Source organism: Ursus arctos, unplaced genomic scaffold (genome assembly GCF_023065955.2).
Source record: "Ursus arctos isolate Adak ecotype North America unplaced genomic scaffold, UrsArc2.0 scaffold_2, whole genome shotgun sequence".
In the NCBI taxonomy this organism is placed as follows: Eukaryota; Metazoa; Chordata; class Mammalia; order Carnivora; family Ursidae; genus Ursus; species Ursus arctos.
In genome coordinates, this window is record NW_026622874.1 from 64,778,493 (window position 1) to 64,796,322 (window position 17,830).

Below are 17,830 nucleotides of genomic sequence, written 5' to 3' on the forward strand. Positions count from 1 at the left end.
CATTATGAGCAAAGAGCTGAACTTCATTATCTAACCAAAAGGAATATAATCAGAAACATGATACTGAGTGTAATGCTCACCCTGATAGGGGAAAAAAACGTTACAATTAAGGAATCAGATTATAAAAACTTCCTCTTTAATCAAGGCTTTTTAACATGGAACAGATTTCTTGAATAAAATGAAAAGTTTCCAATACATTGAAACAAACCACCGTACATACAACACCTGGCAGGAAACAAAACAAAACAGCAAGTTTACACAATCCCTGTAACAGCCATAGCTGCCTTCTCAGATGCTTCCTCCATCTACCAAGTGTGTTCTGCTGGGTACAGAGCTCAAGCATGGTTTCTGGGGTAACACTCAGCTGAGGCTGCAGCCCGAAGAGCGCTCATCTGGCTGGGCCATGGTGCTGTTGGCTCTGCTCAAGCAAAGCAGTCAGCAGCACAGTGTACTGAACATCCTTTAAATATCAAAGTGAGAAACAAGAAGGCAACATAATGATGTCATCAGGAAGATGTTAGCAAGCGAGAACAGCTGTGTCAAGCTCGAGGCTGGACAGGGTGGCCAGCTTCATTTCTTCGGCTTCTTGGGCAGTGGCCGCCGGAACAGCAAGATGTGAGGTTCTGGAAGAGTGAATGACATCGAAGAGACACACTCGCCCTGGGCTCTGCACTTCCCAGATATCACCCGCTCAGATCTTTATGACTAAATTAAGATTTAAGCATACGGCCTTAGAAGCAGAGCCAGAAGCTGGGCCTGTCCGCCAAGCGGAGAACTGTTAGTGTCAGTTCCTTTGTTGTGTCTCTACAGCCCCAGGGATCCTGTATTAGCTTTGCCTGGCAGCTTGGGGTCTGGTGTCTTATCAAGGCATATGCTTTCCTTGGCATGTTTGGAACACATCTGAGAGTTCGCTTTCTGATGGAGAATGATGCAGGGGACACAATAGCTATGAGGGTATATGTGGCCTTAAGACAAAAAAGGGTACACTCGGACTGAACTAGAGATTAAAAGAGGTTTTTCAGGGACAGGCTGTCTCTGAACTTCCCAGATACTTTCCTTTTATTTTTGGTCACTCCAGTTTTTCTAGATGGCTGGTGAGGAGCCAATAAAGCACCCTTACCATCCCCCCCCATTTCTCTGGGTTATACGATCTCATCATTCCGTGTTCCCCTCAGGGAAGGAGCCCTCCCTCCATGGTTACATTCAAACATCATACCAACCTGGTTCGTGGATCATGTAATGGACCCATCCCTGACTTTGCTGAACGCCAAGATTCCGCCATTCCGATTCAGACATCAGGTGGGTTTTAGGGACCAGCTTGGCGATATCCTTGGGCAACATAACATGCCTATTAACAGAAACATGGAAAGATGGGGGGAATTCACATCAGTACTGGGTGCAGTCTGTTAGACAAGAGCTTGCATACAAAGCTGAGAGGATAGAAAAGAAAAAATTGGTTTCTGATGGTAGGGAGTTTATATAATCTTATTGTGGGATAGAGGCAACTAGAAATAAAGGCCAATTATGTAAATCCTCACCAAAGCATGTTAAAAAGCACACATTGATGAATAACTCAAGTGAGGGAGCACCTGTTTTCCTGCCTTCCTGGAGCTCAGTCTGCTGATTACCGTAGAATGATAGAAGGGCAGCCCCACGGCACACACAGTGTTAATAATTAAAAGTAGTTTTGAAAAGGATTGGTTTGTGGAAGAAGGGCCTCTTGTGGAGCACCCTGTGGAAGAGCCATCACAAAGGATGAAATGTAAGTGTCTTACCCTCTAAAATCTACCCTTGATTTCATTTTCCTAACTTTGAAGAGAGTTGCCGTGACACTTCTTTTGGGAAACCCCGTGTTCTCCTAACCAAGGATAAGTCTCCTTTCATGGCAAAAAATTATTACTCTGACATGAATTGGGCTTATCCAGATAAACTCCATCATACTCAGTGAAAATATACTAGATGCTCTCCGTACTAGTAGCGGAGATCCTTTGCAAAGGCATAATTCTAATCTAAATACGTGAAGTGAGCGGCCATTCCGACAAGGCCCTGGCACAGGGACTGTCTTCAGTACCTAATCAGATCAGACTGACAACGCCACCAACAAACCCTGGCAACAGCCACCCTTGTCTTAAACCAAGACAGCATCGCCAGGACTTACAACTTCCAGGGCGATGAAGCTAGCCCTGCAAAGGGGTGATAAGCACGGAGTTTAGTTAGCGAGTTCAGACGTGGCTAAGAAAGCTAACCCGCCCACGGTCCAGTATGGGTCAGCACACACCGAGTCCCCGGAAAGCCCGGAGCCAGTCGGCTGGAAAAGAAACCCAAGCCTGGCAAGTCTCCATTCTATGTTCTTCATGGTGGAAGACGAGACACCAACTAGGCAGTCCGTGTAAGCGTCGCACTGAATGCCTGGAACGCCGGCTCGAGCAGTATTGCTCGTCCCCGATCTTCCGGCCTGGAATCGCGGCGCTGCATCTGTCAGACGCAATCCCGCAGCGAGTGCTACTTCCCCACACCGGTCCCTGTCCCAGCACAGCACCACCGCCTCCTCCCGAAACCCGGCAGGCTCTGCTCCGACTCTCTGGGTCGGGAGAGGCAGGGACCGTGCGCAGTGCTCACGCTCCGGGGCAGCTCCTGAGCCCGCGGCACCCCGGCGCCGGGTAAGACATCGCAGGTGCATCCAGAAGGGGCATCTAGCAGGCCCCCTCCCCAACAAGCCGCACGCCCAAGCCCCCCGTGCCCGGGGAAGCTCAAAGAACGCTCCAGAACCCCGCCAGGGTGGAGGGGGTCAGCCTTGAACTCTAGCCACACCCCTCCTCTCGCTCCACAGCTCAGGGCCGACTTCGAGTTCGCCGCCGCCAGGCCCTCGCGCATGCGCCCTGCTCTTCCCGCGACCGTCCCCGCCCGCGTCCCGTGAGTCTCTCGCGCATGCGTCGGTCCTATCGCTTCAGCCCCGGTGACTAACTCCTTTTGCCCTCACTTGTCAAAGTTCACGACCTCATTATGGCCCCCACGCCGGCACTAACCGGTACTCGAACTCCTCGTCGTCGTATTTGTCCGAATAGTAAATCTGTTTGTGCGACATGATCGATCAGTCTGAGGACCGTCAGGCCCGCGCCGCCAACCTCCAAACAACTCCCAGCAGCACGCGCTCCCACCCACTTTGGCCTCGCTTTCAAACACGCCGCCCGCGCTTCCTATTGGTCCCATTGGTTTAAGGTGGGACAACTCCACCTTCAAGCCTCGGATTGGCTTAGATTTGCTTCTCCTCGAGTCCTTATTGGAGTATACTTCTTACGTTCGTCAAGAACGAGCGTAGGTAAAAAGTACGCCTCTAATTGGCTATCCCTGCCCCCGTGCGCGTTCTCGCGCTGCCATTGGCTGACTCGGGAAAAAGTGGGACGGCTGAAGGAGGGACGCTGAGGTAGAGGGTCAGGGGTTAGTGAGGCCGGAAGTGAGTGCAATAAAGTTTCTTCAGGGAGGCCAGGCCGGGGAGAAAGTTGGAACGGCGACCTAAGGAGACAGTGGCGTGATCCGGAACCAAATCGAGCCGCGGTGCGGTGCGGAGACTCCATGAGGCCCTGGTGAGTTGGTCTTCTCCCTCTCTTTAGGTGACCCATTCCTCCACCCCGGAACCCCTCTCCCAGGACCCTACTTCCGGTCCTTATTCGTAAGTCCCGCCCCCTGAGACCCCCTCCCCGGAAGTCCCACCCCCATCTTCAGGGGGCTCCCCGAACCCCGACTTCTTTTCTGTTTATTGTCCACGACCCCACCCTGCCGCCCAGCTTTCCTGGAAGTCCCACCCCCGGACATGCTTCCAAGCCTTACTGCAAGAAACCTGACGGTAGTTCTTCCAATTCCCCGAGACCCCGCCTCCTGGCGACGGGTCCATCAAAAAGACTATCTCCCAGAAGGCCAGAGCCCCGCCCCTCGGCGGACGGGCCGGGCGCGGGAGGCCACGCCTCCCCAGGGGCCCCGCCCGAGGCCCCGCCCCTTCCCTGACCACGTCGGGCCGTCCGGGAGCCTCGCCTCCTGGAAGTCCCCGGTGCACGCGACTTAGGGGCCACGCCCCCTCGGGAGCGTTCCGAGTGGGACCCGGGTCCCCTCCTCAGAAGCGCTGTCTTGGGTCCCGAAACCCCTTGCAGACAGAGTTCCCTTTTCTCGTTTGGGCCTCGGCCCAGCTCTCCCAAGCGCTTCTGCTCCGGCAGGTGGGAAGGCCAAGTGCTCCGCCCGGTTCTGAGCAGTGCGAGGTCCGAAGCAGCCCTCTGTCTCCCCCTGCCCCCTGCTAAGGGTGGGCCCGCTGGAAGGGGGCTGGACTTGGGGTTTGGCGCGAGAGGGGGAGAGAGGCTTGCCCCTGGGTTCCCAGGCCCGGAGTTTCTCTGCCTAGGACCGACTCCGCCCCAGAGACAGCTGTAGGTCTCACACCTGCACCTCGGGAGCTGGTAGGGCCATGGGTTTGTTGGCGTGTGACCTGCGGGTGCGACAGGAGCGAAAGTTCTCTGCTGCCAGAAAACGGTGGCTTGGCGTGGGTGGAGGGGATAGTGACCTTTTTGCTGTTTGATTTTTTTTTTTTTGGAAGGGACTCCCCAGCCTCCACCGTTTCTTTGGCTCTTCCCCTCCCCCTAACCAGCGTTCTTGTCTGGGCATTCCTCCTGGTCCCGCTCGCCCAGCCTTCCCTTCTGGAAACATTCCTGAGGCTTTCGCCATTTCCTGCTACTTGCCTCCTCCTCCCTGCTGGGCCGAGAAGCCAGGAGCAGCTTCTCCCCCACACCCAGCCACCCCGACTTCCCAGTAGGCAATCTTCTTTCCTATGCAAATTTAAAGAGCCGACTTCCTCTTTCTCTCCTTCCAAACGCCCACACCTGTTGGTTGTTCCCTGCTCAGGATTGTGCGGGCTCCCGCAGGAGGAGGACGTCCTGGCCTGTGTGTGTGTGTGTGGGGGGGGTGCCAAGCCAGGGCAGAACTGCCTCCTTGATCTCTCTAGGCCTGAGCGCAGAAGGCCTGAGGAAATGGAGTGACTGAGACCAGGGAAATGAGTTTAGCACAGTATCGAGCACCATTTAAGCGTTAGTATTATTAATCGCTATAGTTTGCATCTTTGTATCTTCTGAAATTTAAGAATAGGTAATACCAAGGTGAGCGTGGGGTAGTATGTATCTTCTACTACTTCTTGTTTGGTGACTTTGTCGGTTCCTCCACCAGAGCCATGTCTGGGAGCCGTGTGTGGAAGGCACGGGCTGCAGCTGTTACTGTGTCCAGCGCGTCCCTGGCACCCCTGGCACAGACTTGGCCTCTGCTCTCTTTATCCCTACATGGCCTGTAGCCCCCACTTCTCTTGGAGAACTGTTTCACTCTCTCACCTCCTCCAGCCGGAATCTGCCCCTGGTGTTGGGGGGCACTGTGCTCCGTGGTGGACACCTGTACCTTCCCTAGTCACCACTGCCGGGGGGGGGGGGGGTATGAACCTGCCTGGCAGGTCAGAGAGCTGCCACCTATCCGCCTAGCCGCCCTTGACAGCTGGGTTTGCTGACTAGGTCTGTGGAAGGGGGCACAAAAGAGTGCTTGGCTGGGGACCGCTGCTCCTTGCGGTAGAGCTCCTTGCGGTAGGGCTCCATCAGCCTGTCCTCTACCCCAGCTCCTGCCTGGTGACTCTTGGGTATGCCATCCAAGTTGGACTTTGTTCCCCTTACTTCTCCAGCTTTGCTCTTCCTCTTGGCCCCTCTCTGTGTCCACTGGGACCATGTCCCTCAGGACAACGTCCATCCTTTCCCCTTTTCTTAACCTCCTGTCCACAGCTGTGGTAGCAGAGGGTGCTAATGGCCCAGGCTCCCTGGGGCCGCCACCCCACTGTGTGGTAGTGCTGGGGGGGGGGGCGCTGGCCTGGAGGAGGGGGACATTTGAGTGTTCCACCGGGACAGGAAGGGAAGTGCTGAGCTCAGGGATCCCCTCCCTTTTCCACCCCCAGCTCCCTCTGTTTCCTCTCTCATTCCCCCTACCCTCCCGCAGCTTCCTGCTCCCTTTGGCCTGCCCATGTCCTGTGTGGATTGATCCAGACCTCCTCTTATTTCCCTCCTTTCTTTCTCATTTCTACATCCTTCCCTCCCACCCCCACTTTACTCCTCCCCAGATTACTGGTGGTTTGTCTGGGGGCGGGGGCGGGGGTGGCAAGGAGAGCTCTATCCCTGCCCGAGTTCTAGGCTGGGGCTGTGGTGGGGGCTTAGCCCCTTAGAGCCTGTGAGTCAGCACTGTCCTCGGGATTGGTCTCTGGCCTTAGCTCTCCGCCCCTGGGGAGGAGCCAGGCAGCTCTGGGTCCAGCCTGTTCTCTTCTCTGCCAGAGAAGAGGCTCCACGCTGGGCGGGGATGGGGCCCAAAACTCTCTGGGTCTGAGCTGGGGGCGCTGGCGCCACTTGTCCCTCTCCTTCCCCAGGATCCTTGAGATCCCTGGGCCCTAGAGGTCCGGTCAGACTAAGGGCCTGGGGATGCCCCCTGCCTGGCCCCCTTGCCCTGACTGGCAGGGGGGCCAGGCTGGGCAGCAGCCTCCCTCTCACTGCCGCCATGGATCTCCTGCCCCCCAAGCCCAAGTACAACCCACTTCGGAATGAGTCTCTGTCATCGCTGGAGGAGGGGGCTTCAGGGTCCACCCCACCGGAGGAGCTGCCTTCCCCATCAGCTTCGTCCCTGGGGCCCATCCTGCCACCTCTGCCTGGGGATGATAGTCCCACTACCCTGTGCTCCTTCTTCCCCCGGATGAGCAACCTGAAGCTGGCCAACCCAGCCGGGGGGCGCCCGGGGCCAAAGGGGGAGCCAGGAAGGGCAGCGGAGGATGGGGAGGGGATCGTAGGGGCGGCCATGCCAGACTCAGGCCCCCTGCCCCTCCTCCAGGACATGAACAAGCTGAGTGGAGGCGGCGGGCGCAGGACTCGGGTGGAAGGGGGCCAGCTGGGGGGCGAGGAGTGGACCCGCCACGGGAGCTTTGTCAATAAGCCCACGCGGGGCTGGCTGCATCCCAACGACAAAGTCATGGGACCAGGGGTTTCCTACCTGGTTCGGGTGAGTGAACATCCTCCCATTCCACCCTCCCTCCTCCCTCCCAGACCCCTCCGGTTCCTTTGCTCTTTCCAGCTTTACTGGAGCGTCTTGTTTTCTGCTCTTCCCAGCACCTCCCTTGGTTTCAGGGTCCTGTTTCTCATACCTTTCTTGCTCTGCCTGCACCCCATCCTTCTTGTGACTCCCCCATCCTGCCATGCTTAGCACAAAGCCCAGCACGTTGCAGCCCCTTAGTAAGTGTTGGAATGAGTGAATCTTGATTGTGTTCTCCAGCCTCCTCCCTCTGGGGATGTCACTCCACTCCCACCCCTGCTCCCTCCCACCCCCAGTGTCCGTCACTGCCCTCCACATTCTCTTCCCAGATGCCCGAGGCCCTCCTAGCTTGCCCTTTCCTCTGCTCCTCATTTCCTGTGGTCTTGCACATTGAAGGGTGTAGCCGCAGGCAGCGGGCAAAACTTCTTTGCCTTTACTCTTCCTTTACGGAGCTCGGAGCTCGTAGGGAAAAGGCCCAGGGCTCTTTGTGAAGGGGTGGGGGGAGGCGGCTGACTTGTTCCCCTCCATCCCTCCCTCAGTACATGGGCTGTGTGGAGGTCCTGCAGTCAATGCGTGCCTTGGACTTCAACACCCGCACCCAGGTCACCAGGTTAGTGGGGAGGGGGCAGGTGGGGGGAGTCCAGGATTGGTGAGTGGAGCAGGGGAGTGGGCCTTGGTTGCTTGCTAGCCATGGGTTATCTTTAGGTAAAGGGGATTGAGAGAAAGTTAGGGGAGTGAGTTGAAGTCTGAGTGAAAAGAAGCACCTCTGGTCTGGATCCTTCTTACTTATGAGTCCTGTGAGTGATGGGGGAGGTGGCAGAGCCAGCTGGTAGCTGGAGCCTGAGTATAAAATGGGGTGGATGGAAGGTTGCTGCTGCCTTTGGGAAGGGAATGGGACATTTGGTAGCTGGAAGGGGGTGGGGCCAGACCCACTGAGGCCCTAACCCAATCAGCCAGGAAGTGGCCTCTCCGTGTCATCAAATATTAAAGGCCCTTAATTCAATCCACCACGACAAAGAGCCTGGAGTGCCCCTGGAGTCTGGCCTGGTCTTCCCCTCCCCCTGCCCTGTGGCAGCCCCAGCTGGGTGGGAGGCAGGCTCTGGGTCTGAGGACCCCTCTCTCCCCAGGGAGGCCATCAGTCTGGTGTGTGAGGCTGTGCCCGGTGCCAAGGGGGCAACAAGGAGGAGAAAGGTACCTGGGGCTGATGGGGCTGATGGGGCTGATGGGGCTGGGGGTGCTGGTGGGAAATGAAAGGGAGCAGGGGGAAGATAAGCATGGGACCTGTGGGGAGAAGGTCAAAAGGCGGAAGGTGGAGGATTCGTGGTGTGGGGAACCCCCCGCTTCTGAGACCCTTGGGCCCTTCCCTAGCCCTGTAGCCGCCCGCTCAGTTCCATCCTGGGGAGGAGTAACCTGAAATTTGCCGGGATGCCCATCACTCTCACCGTCTCCACCAGCAGCCTCAACCTCATGGCCGCAGACTGCAAACAGGTTGGTGGCGTTGGGCGAGGGGGCCAGAAACGCTGCTGGGAGGGCTGAGCAGGGACTTGGTTCCTGGGCCAGGAGCTAAGACAGGAAGGAAGGAAGAGCTTTAGGGGGACCTGGGCTAAGAAGCCAAAAGGGTGGGACTGACACTGCAGGGCTCTGGGAGGGGGCTGGGGGTACCCACGTGTGTGCCCACGTGTGGGCCCTGAGGCTGCCTGACCCATGTCGTTCCCTTCCTTCTCTGTCCCCTGCCCTAACCCTCAGATCATCGCCAACCACCACATGCAGTCTATCTCGTTTGCGTCCGGTGGGGACCCGGTGAGTTGGGGAACAGGGCAGTGGGGGGAGAGTAGGGGCCTCACCAGTTGGAAAAGAGGGTGTGCTGGGATCGAAGTGGTGTCTGGAAAGGCCTGGGTTGTGCAGGGGTCAGGGGTGAGGTGGGCTGTAAAACTGAGCTAAGGGGCTGCTTCTGACCCTGCCCACTCCAGGACACAGCCGAGTACGTCGCCTATGTTGCCAAAGACCCGGTGAATCAGAGAGGTGAGGCGTGGTGGGGAGCGCTGGGTGGGGCCGGCTCTCCGTGAGGCAGGTGAGCCGGACCTGGGGAGCTAAGCAGGGGCTCCTGCCGGAAAGACAAGGGCCCCTGGTTGCGCCTCCTCCCAGCAGTCTGCCTCAGGGCTCATGGGCCGCCTCTGCTGTGCCCCCAGCCTGTCACATCCTGGAGTGTCCCGAAGGGCTCGCTCAGGATGTCATCAGCACCATCGGCCAGGCCTTCGAGTTGCGCTTCAAACAATACCTCAGGAACCCGCCCAAGCTGGTCACCCCTCACGACAGGTGAGCAGGTGCAGGGGGTGTGGGGCCGCTCCTGGGCGCTGGCCCAAACTGAGAAGGCAGGTCTGCTCCACTGCCCACACTCGAGCTCCGAGAGGGTCGGGGGTTGGGGGGATAACCTGTGTGCCTGTTTCCCACTTCCTGCCATTCTTATGTTTCCTGGAGCCATCGGGAAAGTCTGGCCAGGCCCTGCTGCAGCCCTGCTCTTCCTCTCGCGTGCCAGGCCACCGCGCTGCCGGCCTATCTCTCTTGCCCATTTCTCCATCCTTAGTTTTTCATTTTCCTGCCCGTAGGAGCCACCAAGAGTCTGGGTGAGGGAGGATGTCTTTTTCCTGAGATCTCTGCCTTTCTTTACCACCTTAGGGCCATTAGCTGTTGAGTATTTAGAGAAGATTAAAATATTCTGGAGCAGATACCTTCTTTCTACCTTGTGCTTTCCCTCCCTCTTGGGAGATAGCATGATACTCGAGGGCGCGAACTCTAAAGTCAAATCTGATGTTACAGCCCAGCTCTACCACCCTTTAATTGTGAAACCACAGGCCAGTTTCTCTGCCTCTGACCCTCATCTCTCATCTCTGTCACTGGAGAAGGAAGTAATAGCTATCTTGCAGGGCTGTCGGGAGGATGGACCGACTGTGTATAGAAAACAGCCAGCCTCAGGCCCACCCTGCAGGAAGTACCCAGCCCATGGCCACTGTCTGTGCCCTCCCTCCCTCCCTCCTGTCCCTCTCAGGATGGCCGGTTTTGATGGCTCAGCTTGGGATGAGGAGGAGGAAGAGCCACCTGACCACCAGTACTATAATGATTTCCCGGGGAAGGAACCCCCTCTTGGGGGAGTGGTGGACATGAGGCTTCGGGAAGGAGCCCCCCTGGGGGCTGCTCGGTCCACTCCACCTGGTGTCCAGACCCCCAGCCACCTGGGAGCAACGCTGGTAAGTTACTTGGATGGAGGTGGGCTGGGCCTGGGTTGGGAGTGGCCGGTTTGGGCTTCTGGTCTCATCTTATTTTTGTCCTTGCAGCCTGTGGGGCAGCCTGTCGGGGGAGACCCAGAAATTCGCAAACAGATGCCACCTCCACCACCCTGCCCAGGTGTGAAGGGAGCTGGGAGGGGAGAGTCGGGGATGCAGGAGGCAGGGCTGGGGTCACCGTGACGCCTCCCTTTCCTCAGCAGGTAAAGAGCTCTTTGATGATCCTTCCTATGTCAACGTCCAGAACCTAGACAAGGCCCGGCAAGCAGGGGGTGGGGCTGGGCCCCCCAATCCTGCCATCAATGGCAGCGCGCCCAGAGACCTCTTTGACATGAGTGAGTGCGCCTCTCTCTTTTTCTGCATTTCCATCTTCCCACTCGGTTCCTCCTCTTCTGCCCTGCTCTCTCCTTCCTGGCCTCCCCTTCCTGAAGGTCTGGGTCCTGGCCTGTGTTGTGCCAGTTGCCTCTCTCAGCCTTCTCTCTGAACCCCCAGAGCCCTTCGAAGATGCCCTTCGGGTGCCTCCACCTACCCAGGCCGTGGCCATGGCTGAGCAGCTCCGAGGGGAGCCCTGGTTCCACGGGAAGCTGAGCCGGCGGGAGGCTGAAGCACTGCTGCAGCTCAACGGGGACTTCCTGGTGCGGGAGAGCACGACCACGCCGGGCCAGTATGTGCTCACCGGCTTGCAGAGTGGGCAGCCCAAGCACCTGCTGCTGGTGGACCCTGAGGGCGTGGTGAGTGTAGCAGGGGTGTGTGTTGGGCGGGGTGGGGGGTGGCAGAAAGGGCGGTGCAGCACGTTCCTGTGTAGCCATGCATCTCCCCTCGCTGCCCCCGCTTTCCCTGCTTGCCATGTGCATATGGGCACCCTTACCGGCAGGATGGCATCCTTCCCTTCTCACACCCCTGAGCCTGAGCTCTGTTCCTTTCAGTCCTCAGTTCCCCAGCCCTGATTTGCATCTGAGCTAGGAGGTGTTCAACTTGCCTGAGCCCCTCTTTTGACAAACGAGGAAACCATCCTGGAGAGGTGGTGATGCCCAGCATGGGACAGTTAGAGTCTAGAAACCCCAAGTCTCCTTTTGCAAGAGGAGCCAGGGGCCTCCCCAGCATCTCCAGACTCAGGGCTTAGCCCGGCGTCCTGTCACCTATTTGCATTGCCCCACTGTCCCTAACTTTGGTCTCCTTTCTACAGCAATCCCAGCCTCCCTTCCCCATCTTTTTCGTAGTATGTGTTCTCCTCTGAGACATGCCACCTTCCAGGTCAGAAGAGTAGATGTCCCCCAGCTTCACAGTTTCTGGGGCTAATGTCCTCTCTGCCCACTCTCAGAGCTAGCTGTGGATTACCTTTCTAGAGAAGCCTCAGTGATCCGGACGACAGCGCTCCCAGTCCTTTTCCCCTTCCTCAACCCCCTTGAATATTCCCATTTCTGCAGTCTTGGGGCAGAGGTCTTACTTGACTCCTCACCTGAATTAACCCCTTCCTTCCCACTCCTCAGGTTCGGACAAAGGATCACCGCTTTGAGAGTGTCAGCCACCTCATCAGCTACCATGTGGACAATCACTTGCCCATCATCTCTGCAGGCAGTGAACTATGTCTACAGCAGCCCGTTGAGCGGAAGCTGTGATCCATCTCAGTGCTTTCTCCCCGAAGGGGCCCGCCCACCCCTTCCACCCTATTCCTTGATTCTCAGGACCTCATTTGGGAGTGTTCTGGGGGCTTGGCCTTGTGTTGGAGCCAGGGATAGTGTGGACATGGCTCAGCATCCAGCTGAATGAGAGGGTTTGTCAGAAGCCTGGGGTAGAATCCTGTTTCTCCCCGAACTTTACCAAAGTATTACTGTACAGAGTGGCTCCCTTCCCTGGGCCTTTCCTGTGCCAATCTGATACCCCCTTCCCCAAGAAGGTGGGTGCTGGAGGCCTAGGCAGCGTGCCTCCTTGAAGTGAGAAAGGCGTAATGGGGCAATCACCTTTCCAGGGAAGGGGGAATGAATCACACCTTTCGTCTACCCCTGGGCTCAGGGTACCCCCGACTCCTCTCAACAACCCTCCCTCCCAGTGGTTAAACTTTGTGCCTTTGACCATCTCCTAGGTCTGAAGATATTTTATGCAAAGAGTTTTGAGCCCCTGAGGTCGAGGGTGGGGGTGCTGACACCTTCTTGGCTTCTGGGACCCTGTCCTCTCCTTGCTCAGCATCCCCTCCAGTTTAGGTTGGGAGAACAGAGGCAGGAATGGCAGCTGTCCCCTTTCCCCGGGGATAGGCAACCCTTAGAGATTGCCTCAGAGCCCCCCTTCCTGGCCAATGGGGAGACGGACCCCTCCCTTGCTCAGTGCCTCCTGGCCAGGAGGTGCCCCTCACCCAAGGGGTCTGTATATACATTTCATAAGTCGTTCCGTTCCCCCCCCATGTTGCATGCATCTTATACTCTACAGCCAAAGCATAGCCCTTGGTCCTGCAGCCTCTACCCCTGCCTCCTCCTGCTGGGGTGGGGGGCGGTGACTGGGTTCCGGCTTCCTGAACTTTTAACTCTCCCAGGTGGATTTGTGGAGGCAGGAAGGGGGACATGGAGGCGAAAGCAGTAGACAATCCCCAAATACCATCTGTAGATTTGGGAAGGCATTTATTTTTATTTTATATGCATATGTTTTAGGGCTGTAGGTTTATTTTCCTTATTTGTTTTCCATGGCTTGAGCACAAAATGACAATAATCAATTACGTGTACACATCACCTCTGACTTGTCGAAGCCCTTTTACAATGATTGGCATTTTCTCCTCCCAGCCTTTGAGGCAGTTGGGCCGACAACATTCTCTTTTCTGCCAGAGACCTGGGGCTCTGAGCCGCAGATCCTGAGCCAGGACTGGAAGGAGGAGGTGGGAGGCCCCAGGGCTGTGACGGGCCCTGGTAGAGGCCGCCTGCGCCACCTCGCCAGCCCGGAGCCCGTCCTGCCGCTGCGAGTTTAGGTCTCGGTCCTGGCCTTTTCGTTTCGTTGGGGTGTCTCCACGGGTCTCACTTATACCAAAGGGAAATCCTCTTCATTAAAGTCCCTATTTCTTGTACCTCGGCCTCGTAGTCCCTGTCGCTGCCCGTACTCGACCGCGGCGCCGGCCCCGTGGAGGGGGCCGGTGGGGGGGCGGCCCCTCCCGCACGGACGTGTCCCCGCATCCAGCCCCGCCCCCCCCGGCTGCCCGGTGGTCCGGCCCAGGCCCCGCCCCCTCGCCGCGCGGTGGTGGTGACCGCGCCGACTTCCGCTTCCGGCTGCCGCTGCCGCCGCCGCCGCCGCTGCCGCTGCTGCTGCTGTGGCCGCGGGTAGGCGGCTGGCGCTCCGCTCGCCGCCTGGCCTGGCCGCTCCTCGCGGGCGCCCTGACTCCCCTCCCGGCGATGGTGCCGCCCGAGGGCGCGTCCGTCCCCCGCCGCCGCTGACCCCGGCCCCCCCGCCCCATGGCCGCCTCGGCGCCGCCCCCACCGGACAAGCTGGAGGGAGGTGGCGGCCCCGCACCGCCCCCTGCGCCGCCCGGCACCGGGAGGAAGCAGGGCAAGGCCGGTGAGAGCGCCGAGGGGCTGGGCCCGCCGAGCTCTCGGGGGACCGCGGGGGGGGGGAGCTGGCGGGCGGGGGGCAGATGGGGGTTCCGGGGGCCCGAAGGGAGGTTCGGGCGGGAGGGGCGGGGGTCGGGGGTCGCAGATGGAGGACCCCGGGTTTGGGAGACACCCGGATCGCCGGAGCCCCTGGGGAGTCGGGGGGGGGAGGTCTCTGGTTTAAGAAAAGAGGCGGCCGAGAGTGTGGTCGTTGTGGTCGTGCAGCGCGTCTCGTAAGGCACCTTTGTTCGTATTTGTGAAGTCAACGGGCAAGCGCTCGTCCAAGTTAGGAGAGCTCCTCCGGGCGCGCCCGGGAGGCTGGAGGTGGGGGCAGCCTCAGGGAAACGTGTTTGTGTGCCGCGCTTCCAGGTCTGCAGATGAAGAGCCCGGAGAAGAAGCGAAGGAAGTCAAACACTCAGGTGCGTGCTGCTTGCCGGTGGGGTCGTTCCTGGCCCCCACTGCCGTGTGTGTGTGTGTGTGTGTGTGTGTATCTTGCCTCAGGTACAGCGGGCAGAGAAAGCTACTCTGCTTCTGGCCGTTTCCCTCCACTTCTAACAAATGTGTGTGTGTGGGGGGTGAGGCCGTGGGACCACTGACCTTATCAGTCAGGCCTGGAGCCCCCCCCCCGTCTTTCCTGTCCTGGTTCCCTCCTGGGAGATGACAGCTACCGTTTACTGAGGTTTTTTTCTAATGACTTCTCCGGCACTCTGTGCTAATGGTGCTTTAACAGTTTTGGGAGAGAGGCATTATTCCTGTTTTACAGATGAGGAATCTGAGGCTTTAAAAAGCGGAATACCTGCTCGGGGGTCTTGAGTTTCTTCAGAGACAGACCTAGGATTTCGGCACAGTTCTGCCTGCTTTCTCCACCCTCTGTTTCTCTGTTACCGTCTGAGGTCTGTCTCTGTGTCCGAGCTGGCTGTTACGAGCCCGAGTCCAGAACACGTTCTGTGTTTCTGCTGCTCTCCTGGTTTTTAGCTCTTTCCATCCTTGACTCTCTGTCCCTCATTTGTTCCCCACTAGGGCCCTGCATATTCACATCTGACGGAGTTTGCACCACCCCCGACTCCCATGGTGGATCACCTGGTTGCATCCAACCCTTTTGAGGATGACTTCGGAGCCCCTAAGGTGGGGGGTGCAGCCCCTCCATTCCTTGGCAGTCCTGTCCCCTTTGGAGGCTTCCGGGTACAGGGGGGCATGGCAGGCCAGGTACCCCCAGGCTACGGCACTGCAGGTGGAGGGGGCGCTCAGCCTCTTCGTCGACAGCCGCCCCCTTTCCCTCCCAACCCTATGGGCCCTGCTTTCAACATGCCCCCCCAGGGCCCTGGCTACCCACCTGCAGGCAACATGAACTTTCCTAGCCAACCCTTCAACCAGCCTTTGGGTCAGAACTTCAGTCCTCCTGGTGGGCAGATGATGCCAGGCCCAGTGGGGGGATTTGGCCCCATGATCTCACCCACCATGGGACAACCTCCCAGAGGGGAGCTGGGTCCCCCTTCTCTCCCCCAACGCTTTGCCCAGCCAGGAGCACCTTTTGGCCCTTCTCCTCTCCAGAGACCTGGTCAGGGGCTCCCCAGCCTGCCCCCCAACACAAGTCCCTTCCCTGGCCCAGACCCTGGCTTTCCTGGCCCTGGTGGTGAGGATGGGGGAAAGTCCTTGAATCCTCCTGCCCCCACTGCTTTTCCCCAGGAGCCTCACTCAGGCTCCCCAGCTGCTGCTGTTAACGGGAATCAGCCCAGTTTCCCCCCAAACAGCAGTGGGCGGGGTGGGGGGACTCCGGACGCCAACAGCTTGGCACCCCCCAGCAAGGCGGGTGGGGGCTCGGGGCCTCAGCCTCCCCCAGGCCTGGTGTACCCATGTGGCGCCTGTCGCAGTGAGGTGAACGATGACCAGGACGCCATCCTGTGTGAGGCCTCCTGCCAGAAGTGGTTCCACCGTGAGTGCACGGGCATGACGGAGAGCGCATACGGGCTGCTGACCACCGAGGCCTCTGCTGTCTGGGCCTGTGATCTCTGCCTCAAGACCAAGGAGATCCAGTCTGTGTACATCCGTGAGGGTGTGGGGCAGCTGGTGGCTGCTAATGATGGGTGACGCCGGCCAGGGGGATGGTTTCCAAGTCTGGCTCTTGGTCCTTGTTTCCACTGGCTTCCCATCCCCCTGGGGCAGAAACACAGTGGCTCCTGGGGGCGGAGAAGGAACTGAGGTGGGCAGGCGGAAGAGCCTGGATTGCTCACTTTTCTGGAAACTTAGATGTACACGTTGAGATCGACAGATCCAGGGAACCAAAGCCCTGCCGAGCATTGTGGTGGCTCCAGTCCCCGAAAGGCCGAGGGGTGTGGCTGCAAGAGAAGAGAGGCTGGAGGAAGATCTGGAGGGCAGGGGTCTCCTCCGTGCAGATGATGGATACCGCAGCACCCGTGCCTGACGCGCCTAGCTAGCCCCACAGCTGCAGCCTTAGTGTTTGGAGTGACGTGTTAAAGGGTTCTGGCCAGAGGAGTTGGGGTCCCATCCCTGCAGTAGCCTTTTCATGGGCTTTAGGAGACAGCTTTAGGGAATAAATGGGGAATTTTCCTTTTTCTCACCCTCTTCCCTCATCCCAAGACCTACCCAAGTCCTACCCCCTCAGAGAACCAAATAGCTTGAAGGGAGAGCTCTTGGCTGGGGCACTTTCTCGGTGATTGGGGCTTCAAGACCGTGGGTAAGAGATGCTGTCCGGACATGTGTCCCTCATACCAAAGCCACTGGCCCTTTCTCAGCCTCTCTTGGGCTTTTCTCCTAATGACCATATTTTTGCCAAAAATTGGGATATGCGGTCTGGCAGACCGGGATATTTGAAGTTCAGACTGTCCTGGAGTGTGGACTCTGCTTGAACGGCCCTCCGCGCCTTGCCCATTGTTGCGCGGTCCTGCCCGCACTGGTCTAGAGCTTTTGGGATCTGTATTCCTCTGCCTCCCTGGCTCGATTGAAGGAAAGCTTGGAAAGGCACAGAACCCTTATACCTCATCTCCTGATAGAAGGATCCCTGTCCCAGCCCGTGGGTAAGGGAGGCAGTGGGACGGTCATTGCTGTGGTCCTGAGATGCAGTCCAGAGTCTGGGTCTGTTTTGCTTCTCTTTCCCTGCCTTTCTGTCTTCTTGGGCCCAGTGATCTAGCGGTTACTCCTCTCAGCCAGAGGCCTGCACTGGGCTTCATGTGTTCATATGTTATTTTTTAGGCACTGCCTGCCAGAGATGGGCTGGGGGCCTGGTAGGAACCCTGCACTGCAGCTCAAGCACACATTCCTCAGTGGGGTGGGTAAGGCAGGCACAGGTGTGGCCCAGAGAGGAGCTAGTGGTCCTTGGTCCCCTGCCCCCTTCTCTTGGGACCCTAGGCTGTGAAGACTTAGCAAATGTACCCGCAGAATGTGTTTGTCTGCCCAGGTGGGGCAGCCGCTTTGAGGCTGTGGGAAAGAAGGGAGGGGTTTCTGGGCTTCTCTCTTCCAGCCCGGGGTGGGGTGGGGACCCCCGAGCTTTGTGTTGTGTTTGTGGTTCTGTTGATCCTTTTTTATCTGTTGCTATTTTTGTGATGTCTTCCTCCCCAATCCCCGTCTCTGCCTTTTGTAAGTGGCTCCTGGGGGAGGGGGCCTGCTCAATCCTTCTCTCCCTCTCACTCCACTACTTTTTGGAAGAAAAGGGGGGGCGGTGGCAGAGATGTGGTGGTTGGGGGTCTTTTGTACGGTTGGATTAATAAAAGGACTTGAAAACCCAGACAAGGACTCCTGCTGATCTGCGCACAAAGGTTGGAATGAGCCTCTCACCGGTGGGAAGGATGCTCGAGGGGCGAGGATATGTATGTGCCCCAGGGCTCCTGGCAGCGGGACTGGCAGAGATTCGGGCCCCTGAGCTGATCCTGGTACTAGTCGAGGAGC

At 58.2% G+C, this 17,830-nt stretch overlaps 3 protein-coding genes across 8 annotated transcripts; 2 read left to right on the forward strand and 1 right to left on the reverse strand.

The window, feature by feature from the left end:
• Positions 1 to 114: 114 nt before the first annotated feature.
• Positions 115 to 3,159, reverse strand: CKS1B (CDC28 protein kinase regulatory subunit 1B). The gene is made up of 3 exons (XM_026485285.4): positions 3,027 to 3,159; positions 1,221 to 1,348; positions 115 to 623 (listed from the first exon to the last, which is right to left on the reverse strand). Exons 1-3 carry the CDS (start codon positions 3,083 to 3,085, stop codon positions 571 to 573), a joined length of 240 nt encoding a protein of 79 aa, XP_026341070.1. The 5' UTR covers positions 3,086 to 3,159; the 3' UTR covers positions 115 to 570.
• A 401-nt stretch (positions 3,160 to 3,560) lies between these two features.
• SHC1 (SHC adaptor protein 1) lies at positions 3,561 to 13,410 on the forward strand. 6 transcript variants are annotated; one of them, XM_048225407.2, is made up of 13 exons: positions 3,561 to 3,584; positions 6,883 to 7,050; positions 7,620 to 7,690; positions 8,208 to 8,271; positions 8,449 to 8,568; positions 8,827 to 8,880; positions 9,051 to 9,102; positions 9,270 to 9,396; positions 10,127 to 10,325; positions 10,413 to 10,482; positions 10,565 to 10,696; positions 10,854 to 11,092; positions 11,852 to 13,410. In XM_048225407.2, the coding sequence occupies exons 2-13, from the start codon at positions 6,886 to 6,888 to the stop codon at positions 11,978 to 11,980; spliced, it is 1,422 nt and encodes a 473-aa protein (XP_048081364.1). In that variant the 5' UTR covers positions 3,561 to 3,584; positions 6,883 to 6,885; the 3' UTR covers positions 11,981 to 13,410. The 6 variants fall into 6 exon arrangements, with proteins under 6 accessions (XP_048081364.1, XP_057170863.1, XP_057170862.1 ...); XM_057314880.1 differs by lacking the exon at positions 3,561 to 3,584 and adding an exon at positions 4,078 to 4,250; XM_057314879.1 differs by lacking the exon at positions 3,561 to 3,584 and adding an exon at positions 4,246 to 4,442 and having other exon boundaries at positions 10,562 to 10,696.
• A 195-nt stretch (positions 13,411 to 13,605) lies between these two features.
• On the forward strand, positions 13,606 to 17,669 carry PYGO2 (pygopus family PHD finger 2). Its single transcript, XM_026485290.4, has 3 exons — positions 13,606 to 13,895; positions 14,297 to 14,346; positions 14,948 to 17,669. Exons 1-3 carry the CDS (start codon positions 13,793 to 13,795, stop codon positions 16,013 to 16,015), a joined length of 1,221 nt encoding a protein of 406 aa, XP_026341075.1. The 5' UTR covers positions 13,606 to 13,792; the 3' UTR covers positions 16,016 to 17,669.
• Positions 17,670 to 17,830: the final 161 nt, after the last annotated feature.

Bases quoted from the DNA above. Each gene is read 5' to 3' on its own strand.
- CKS1B (XM_026485285.4), bottom strand. From the start codon at position 3,085: ATGTCGCACAAACAGATTTACTATTCGGACAAATACGACGACGAGGAG. The intron at 1,349-3,026 runs GTTAGTGCCGGC...TTCTGTTAATAG, and splicing joins GACGAGGAGTTCGAGTACCG to GCATGTTATGTTGCCCAAGG. The intron at 624-1,220 runs GTTGGTATGATG...TCACTCTTCCAG, and splicing joins TTACATGATCCACGAACCAG to AACCTCACATCTTGCTGTTC.
- SHC1 (XM_026485281.4), top strand. From the start codon at position 6,556: ATGGATCTCCTGCCCCCCAAGCCCAAGTACAACCCACTTCGGAATGAG. The intron at 7,691-8,207 runs GTTAGTGGGGAG...CTCTCTCCCCAG, and splicing joins ACCCGCACCCAGGTCACCAG to GGAGGCCATCAGTCTGGTGT. The intron at 9,103-9,269 runs GTGAGGCGTGGT...CTGTGCCCCCAG, and splicing joins AGACCCGGTGAATCAGAGAG to CCTGTCACATCCTGGAGTGT.
- PYGO2 (XM_026485290.4), top strand. From the start codon at position 13,793: ATGGCCGCCTCGGCGCCGCCCCCACCGGACAAGCTGGAGGGAGGTGGC. The intron at 13,896-14,296 runs GTGAGAGCGCCG...CCGCGCTTCCAG, and splicing joins GAGGAAGCAGGGCAAGGCCG to GTCTGCAGATGAAGAGCCCG. The intron at 14,347-14,947 runs GTGCGTGCTGCT...GTTCCCCACTAG, and splicing joins GAAGGAAGTCAAACACTCAG to GGCCCTGCATATTCACATCT.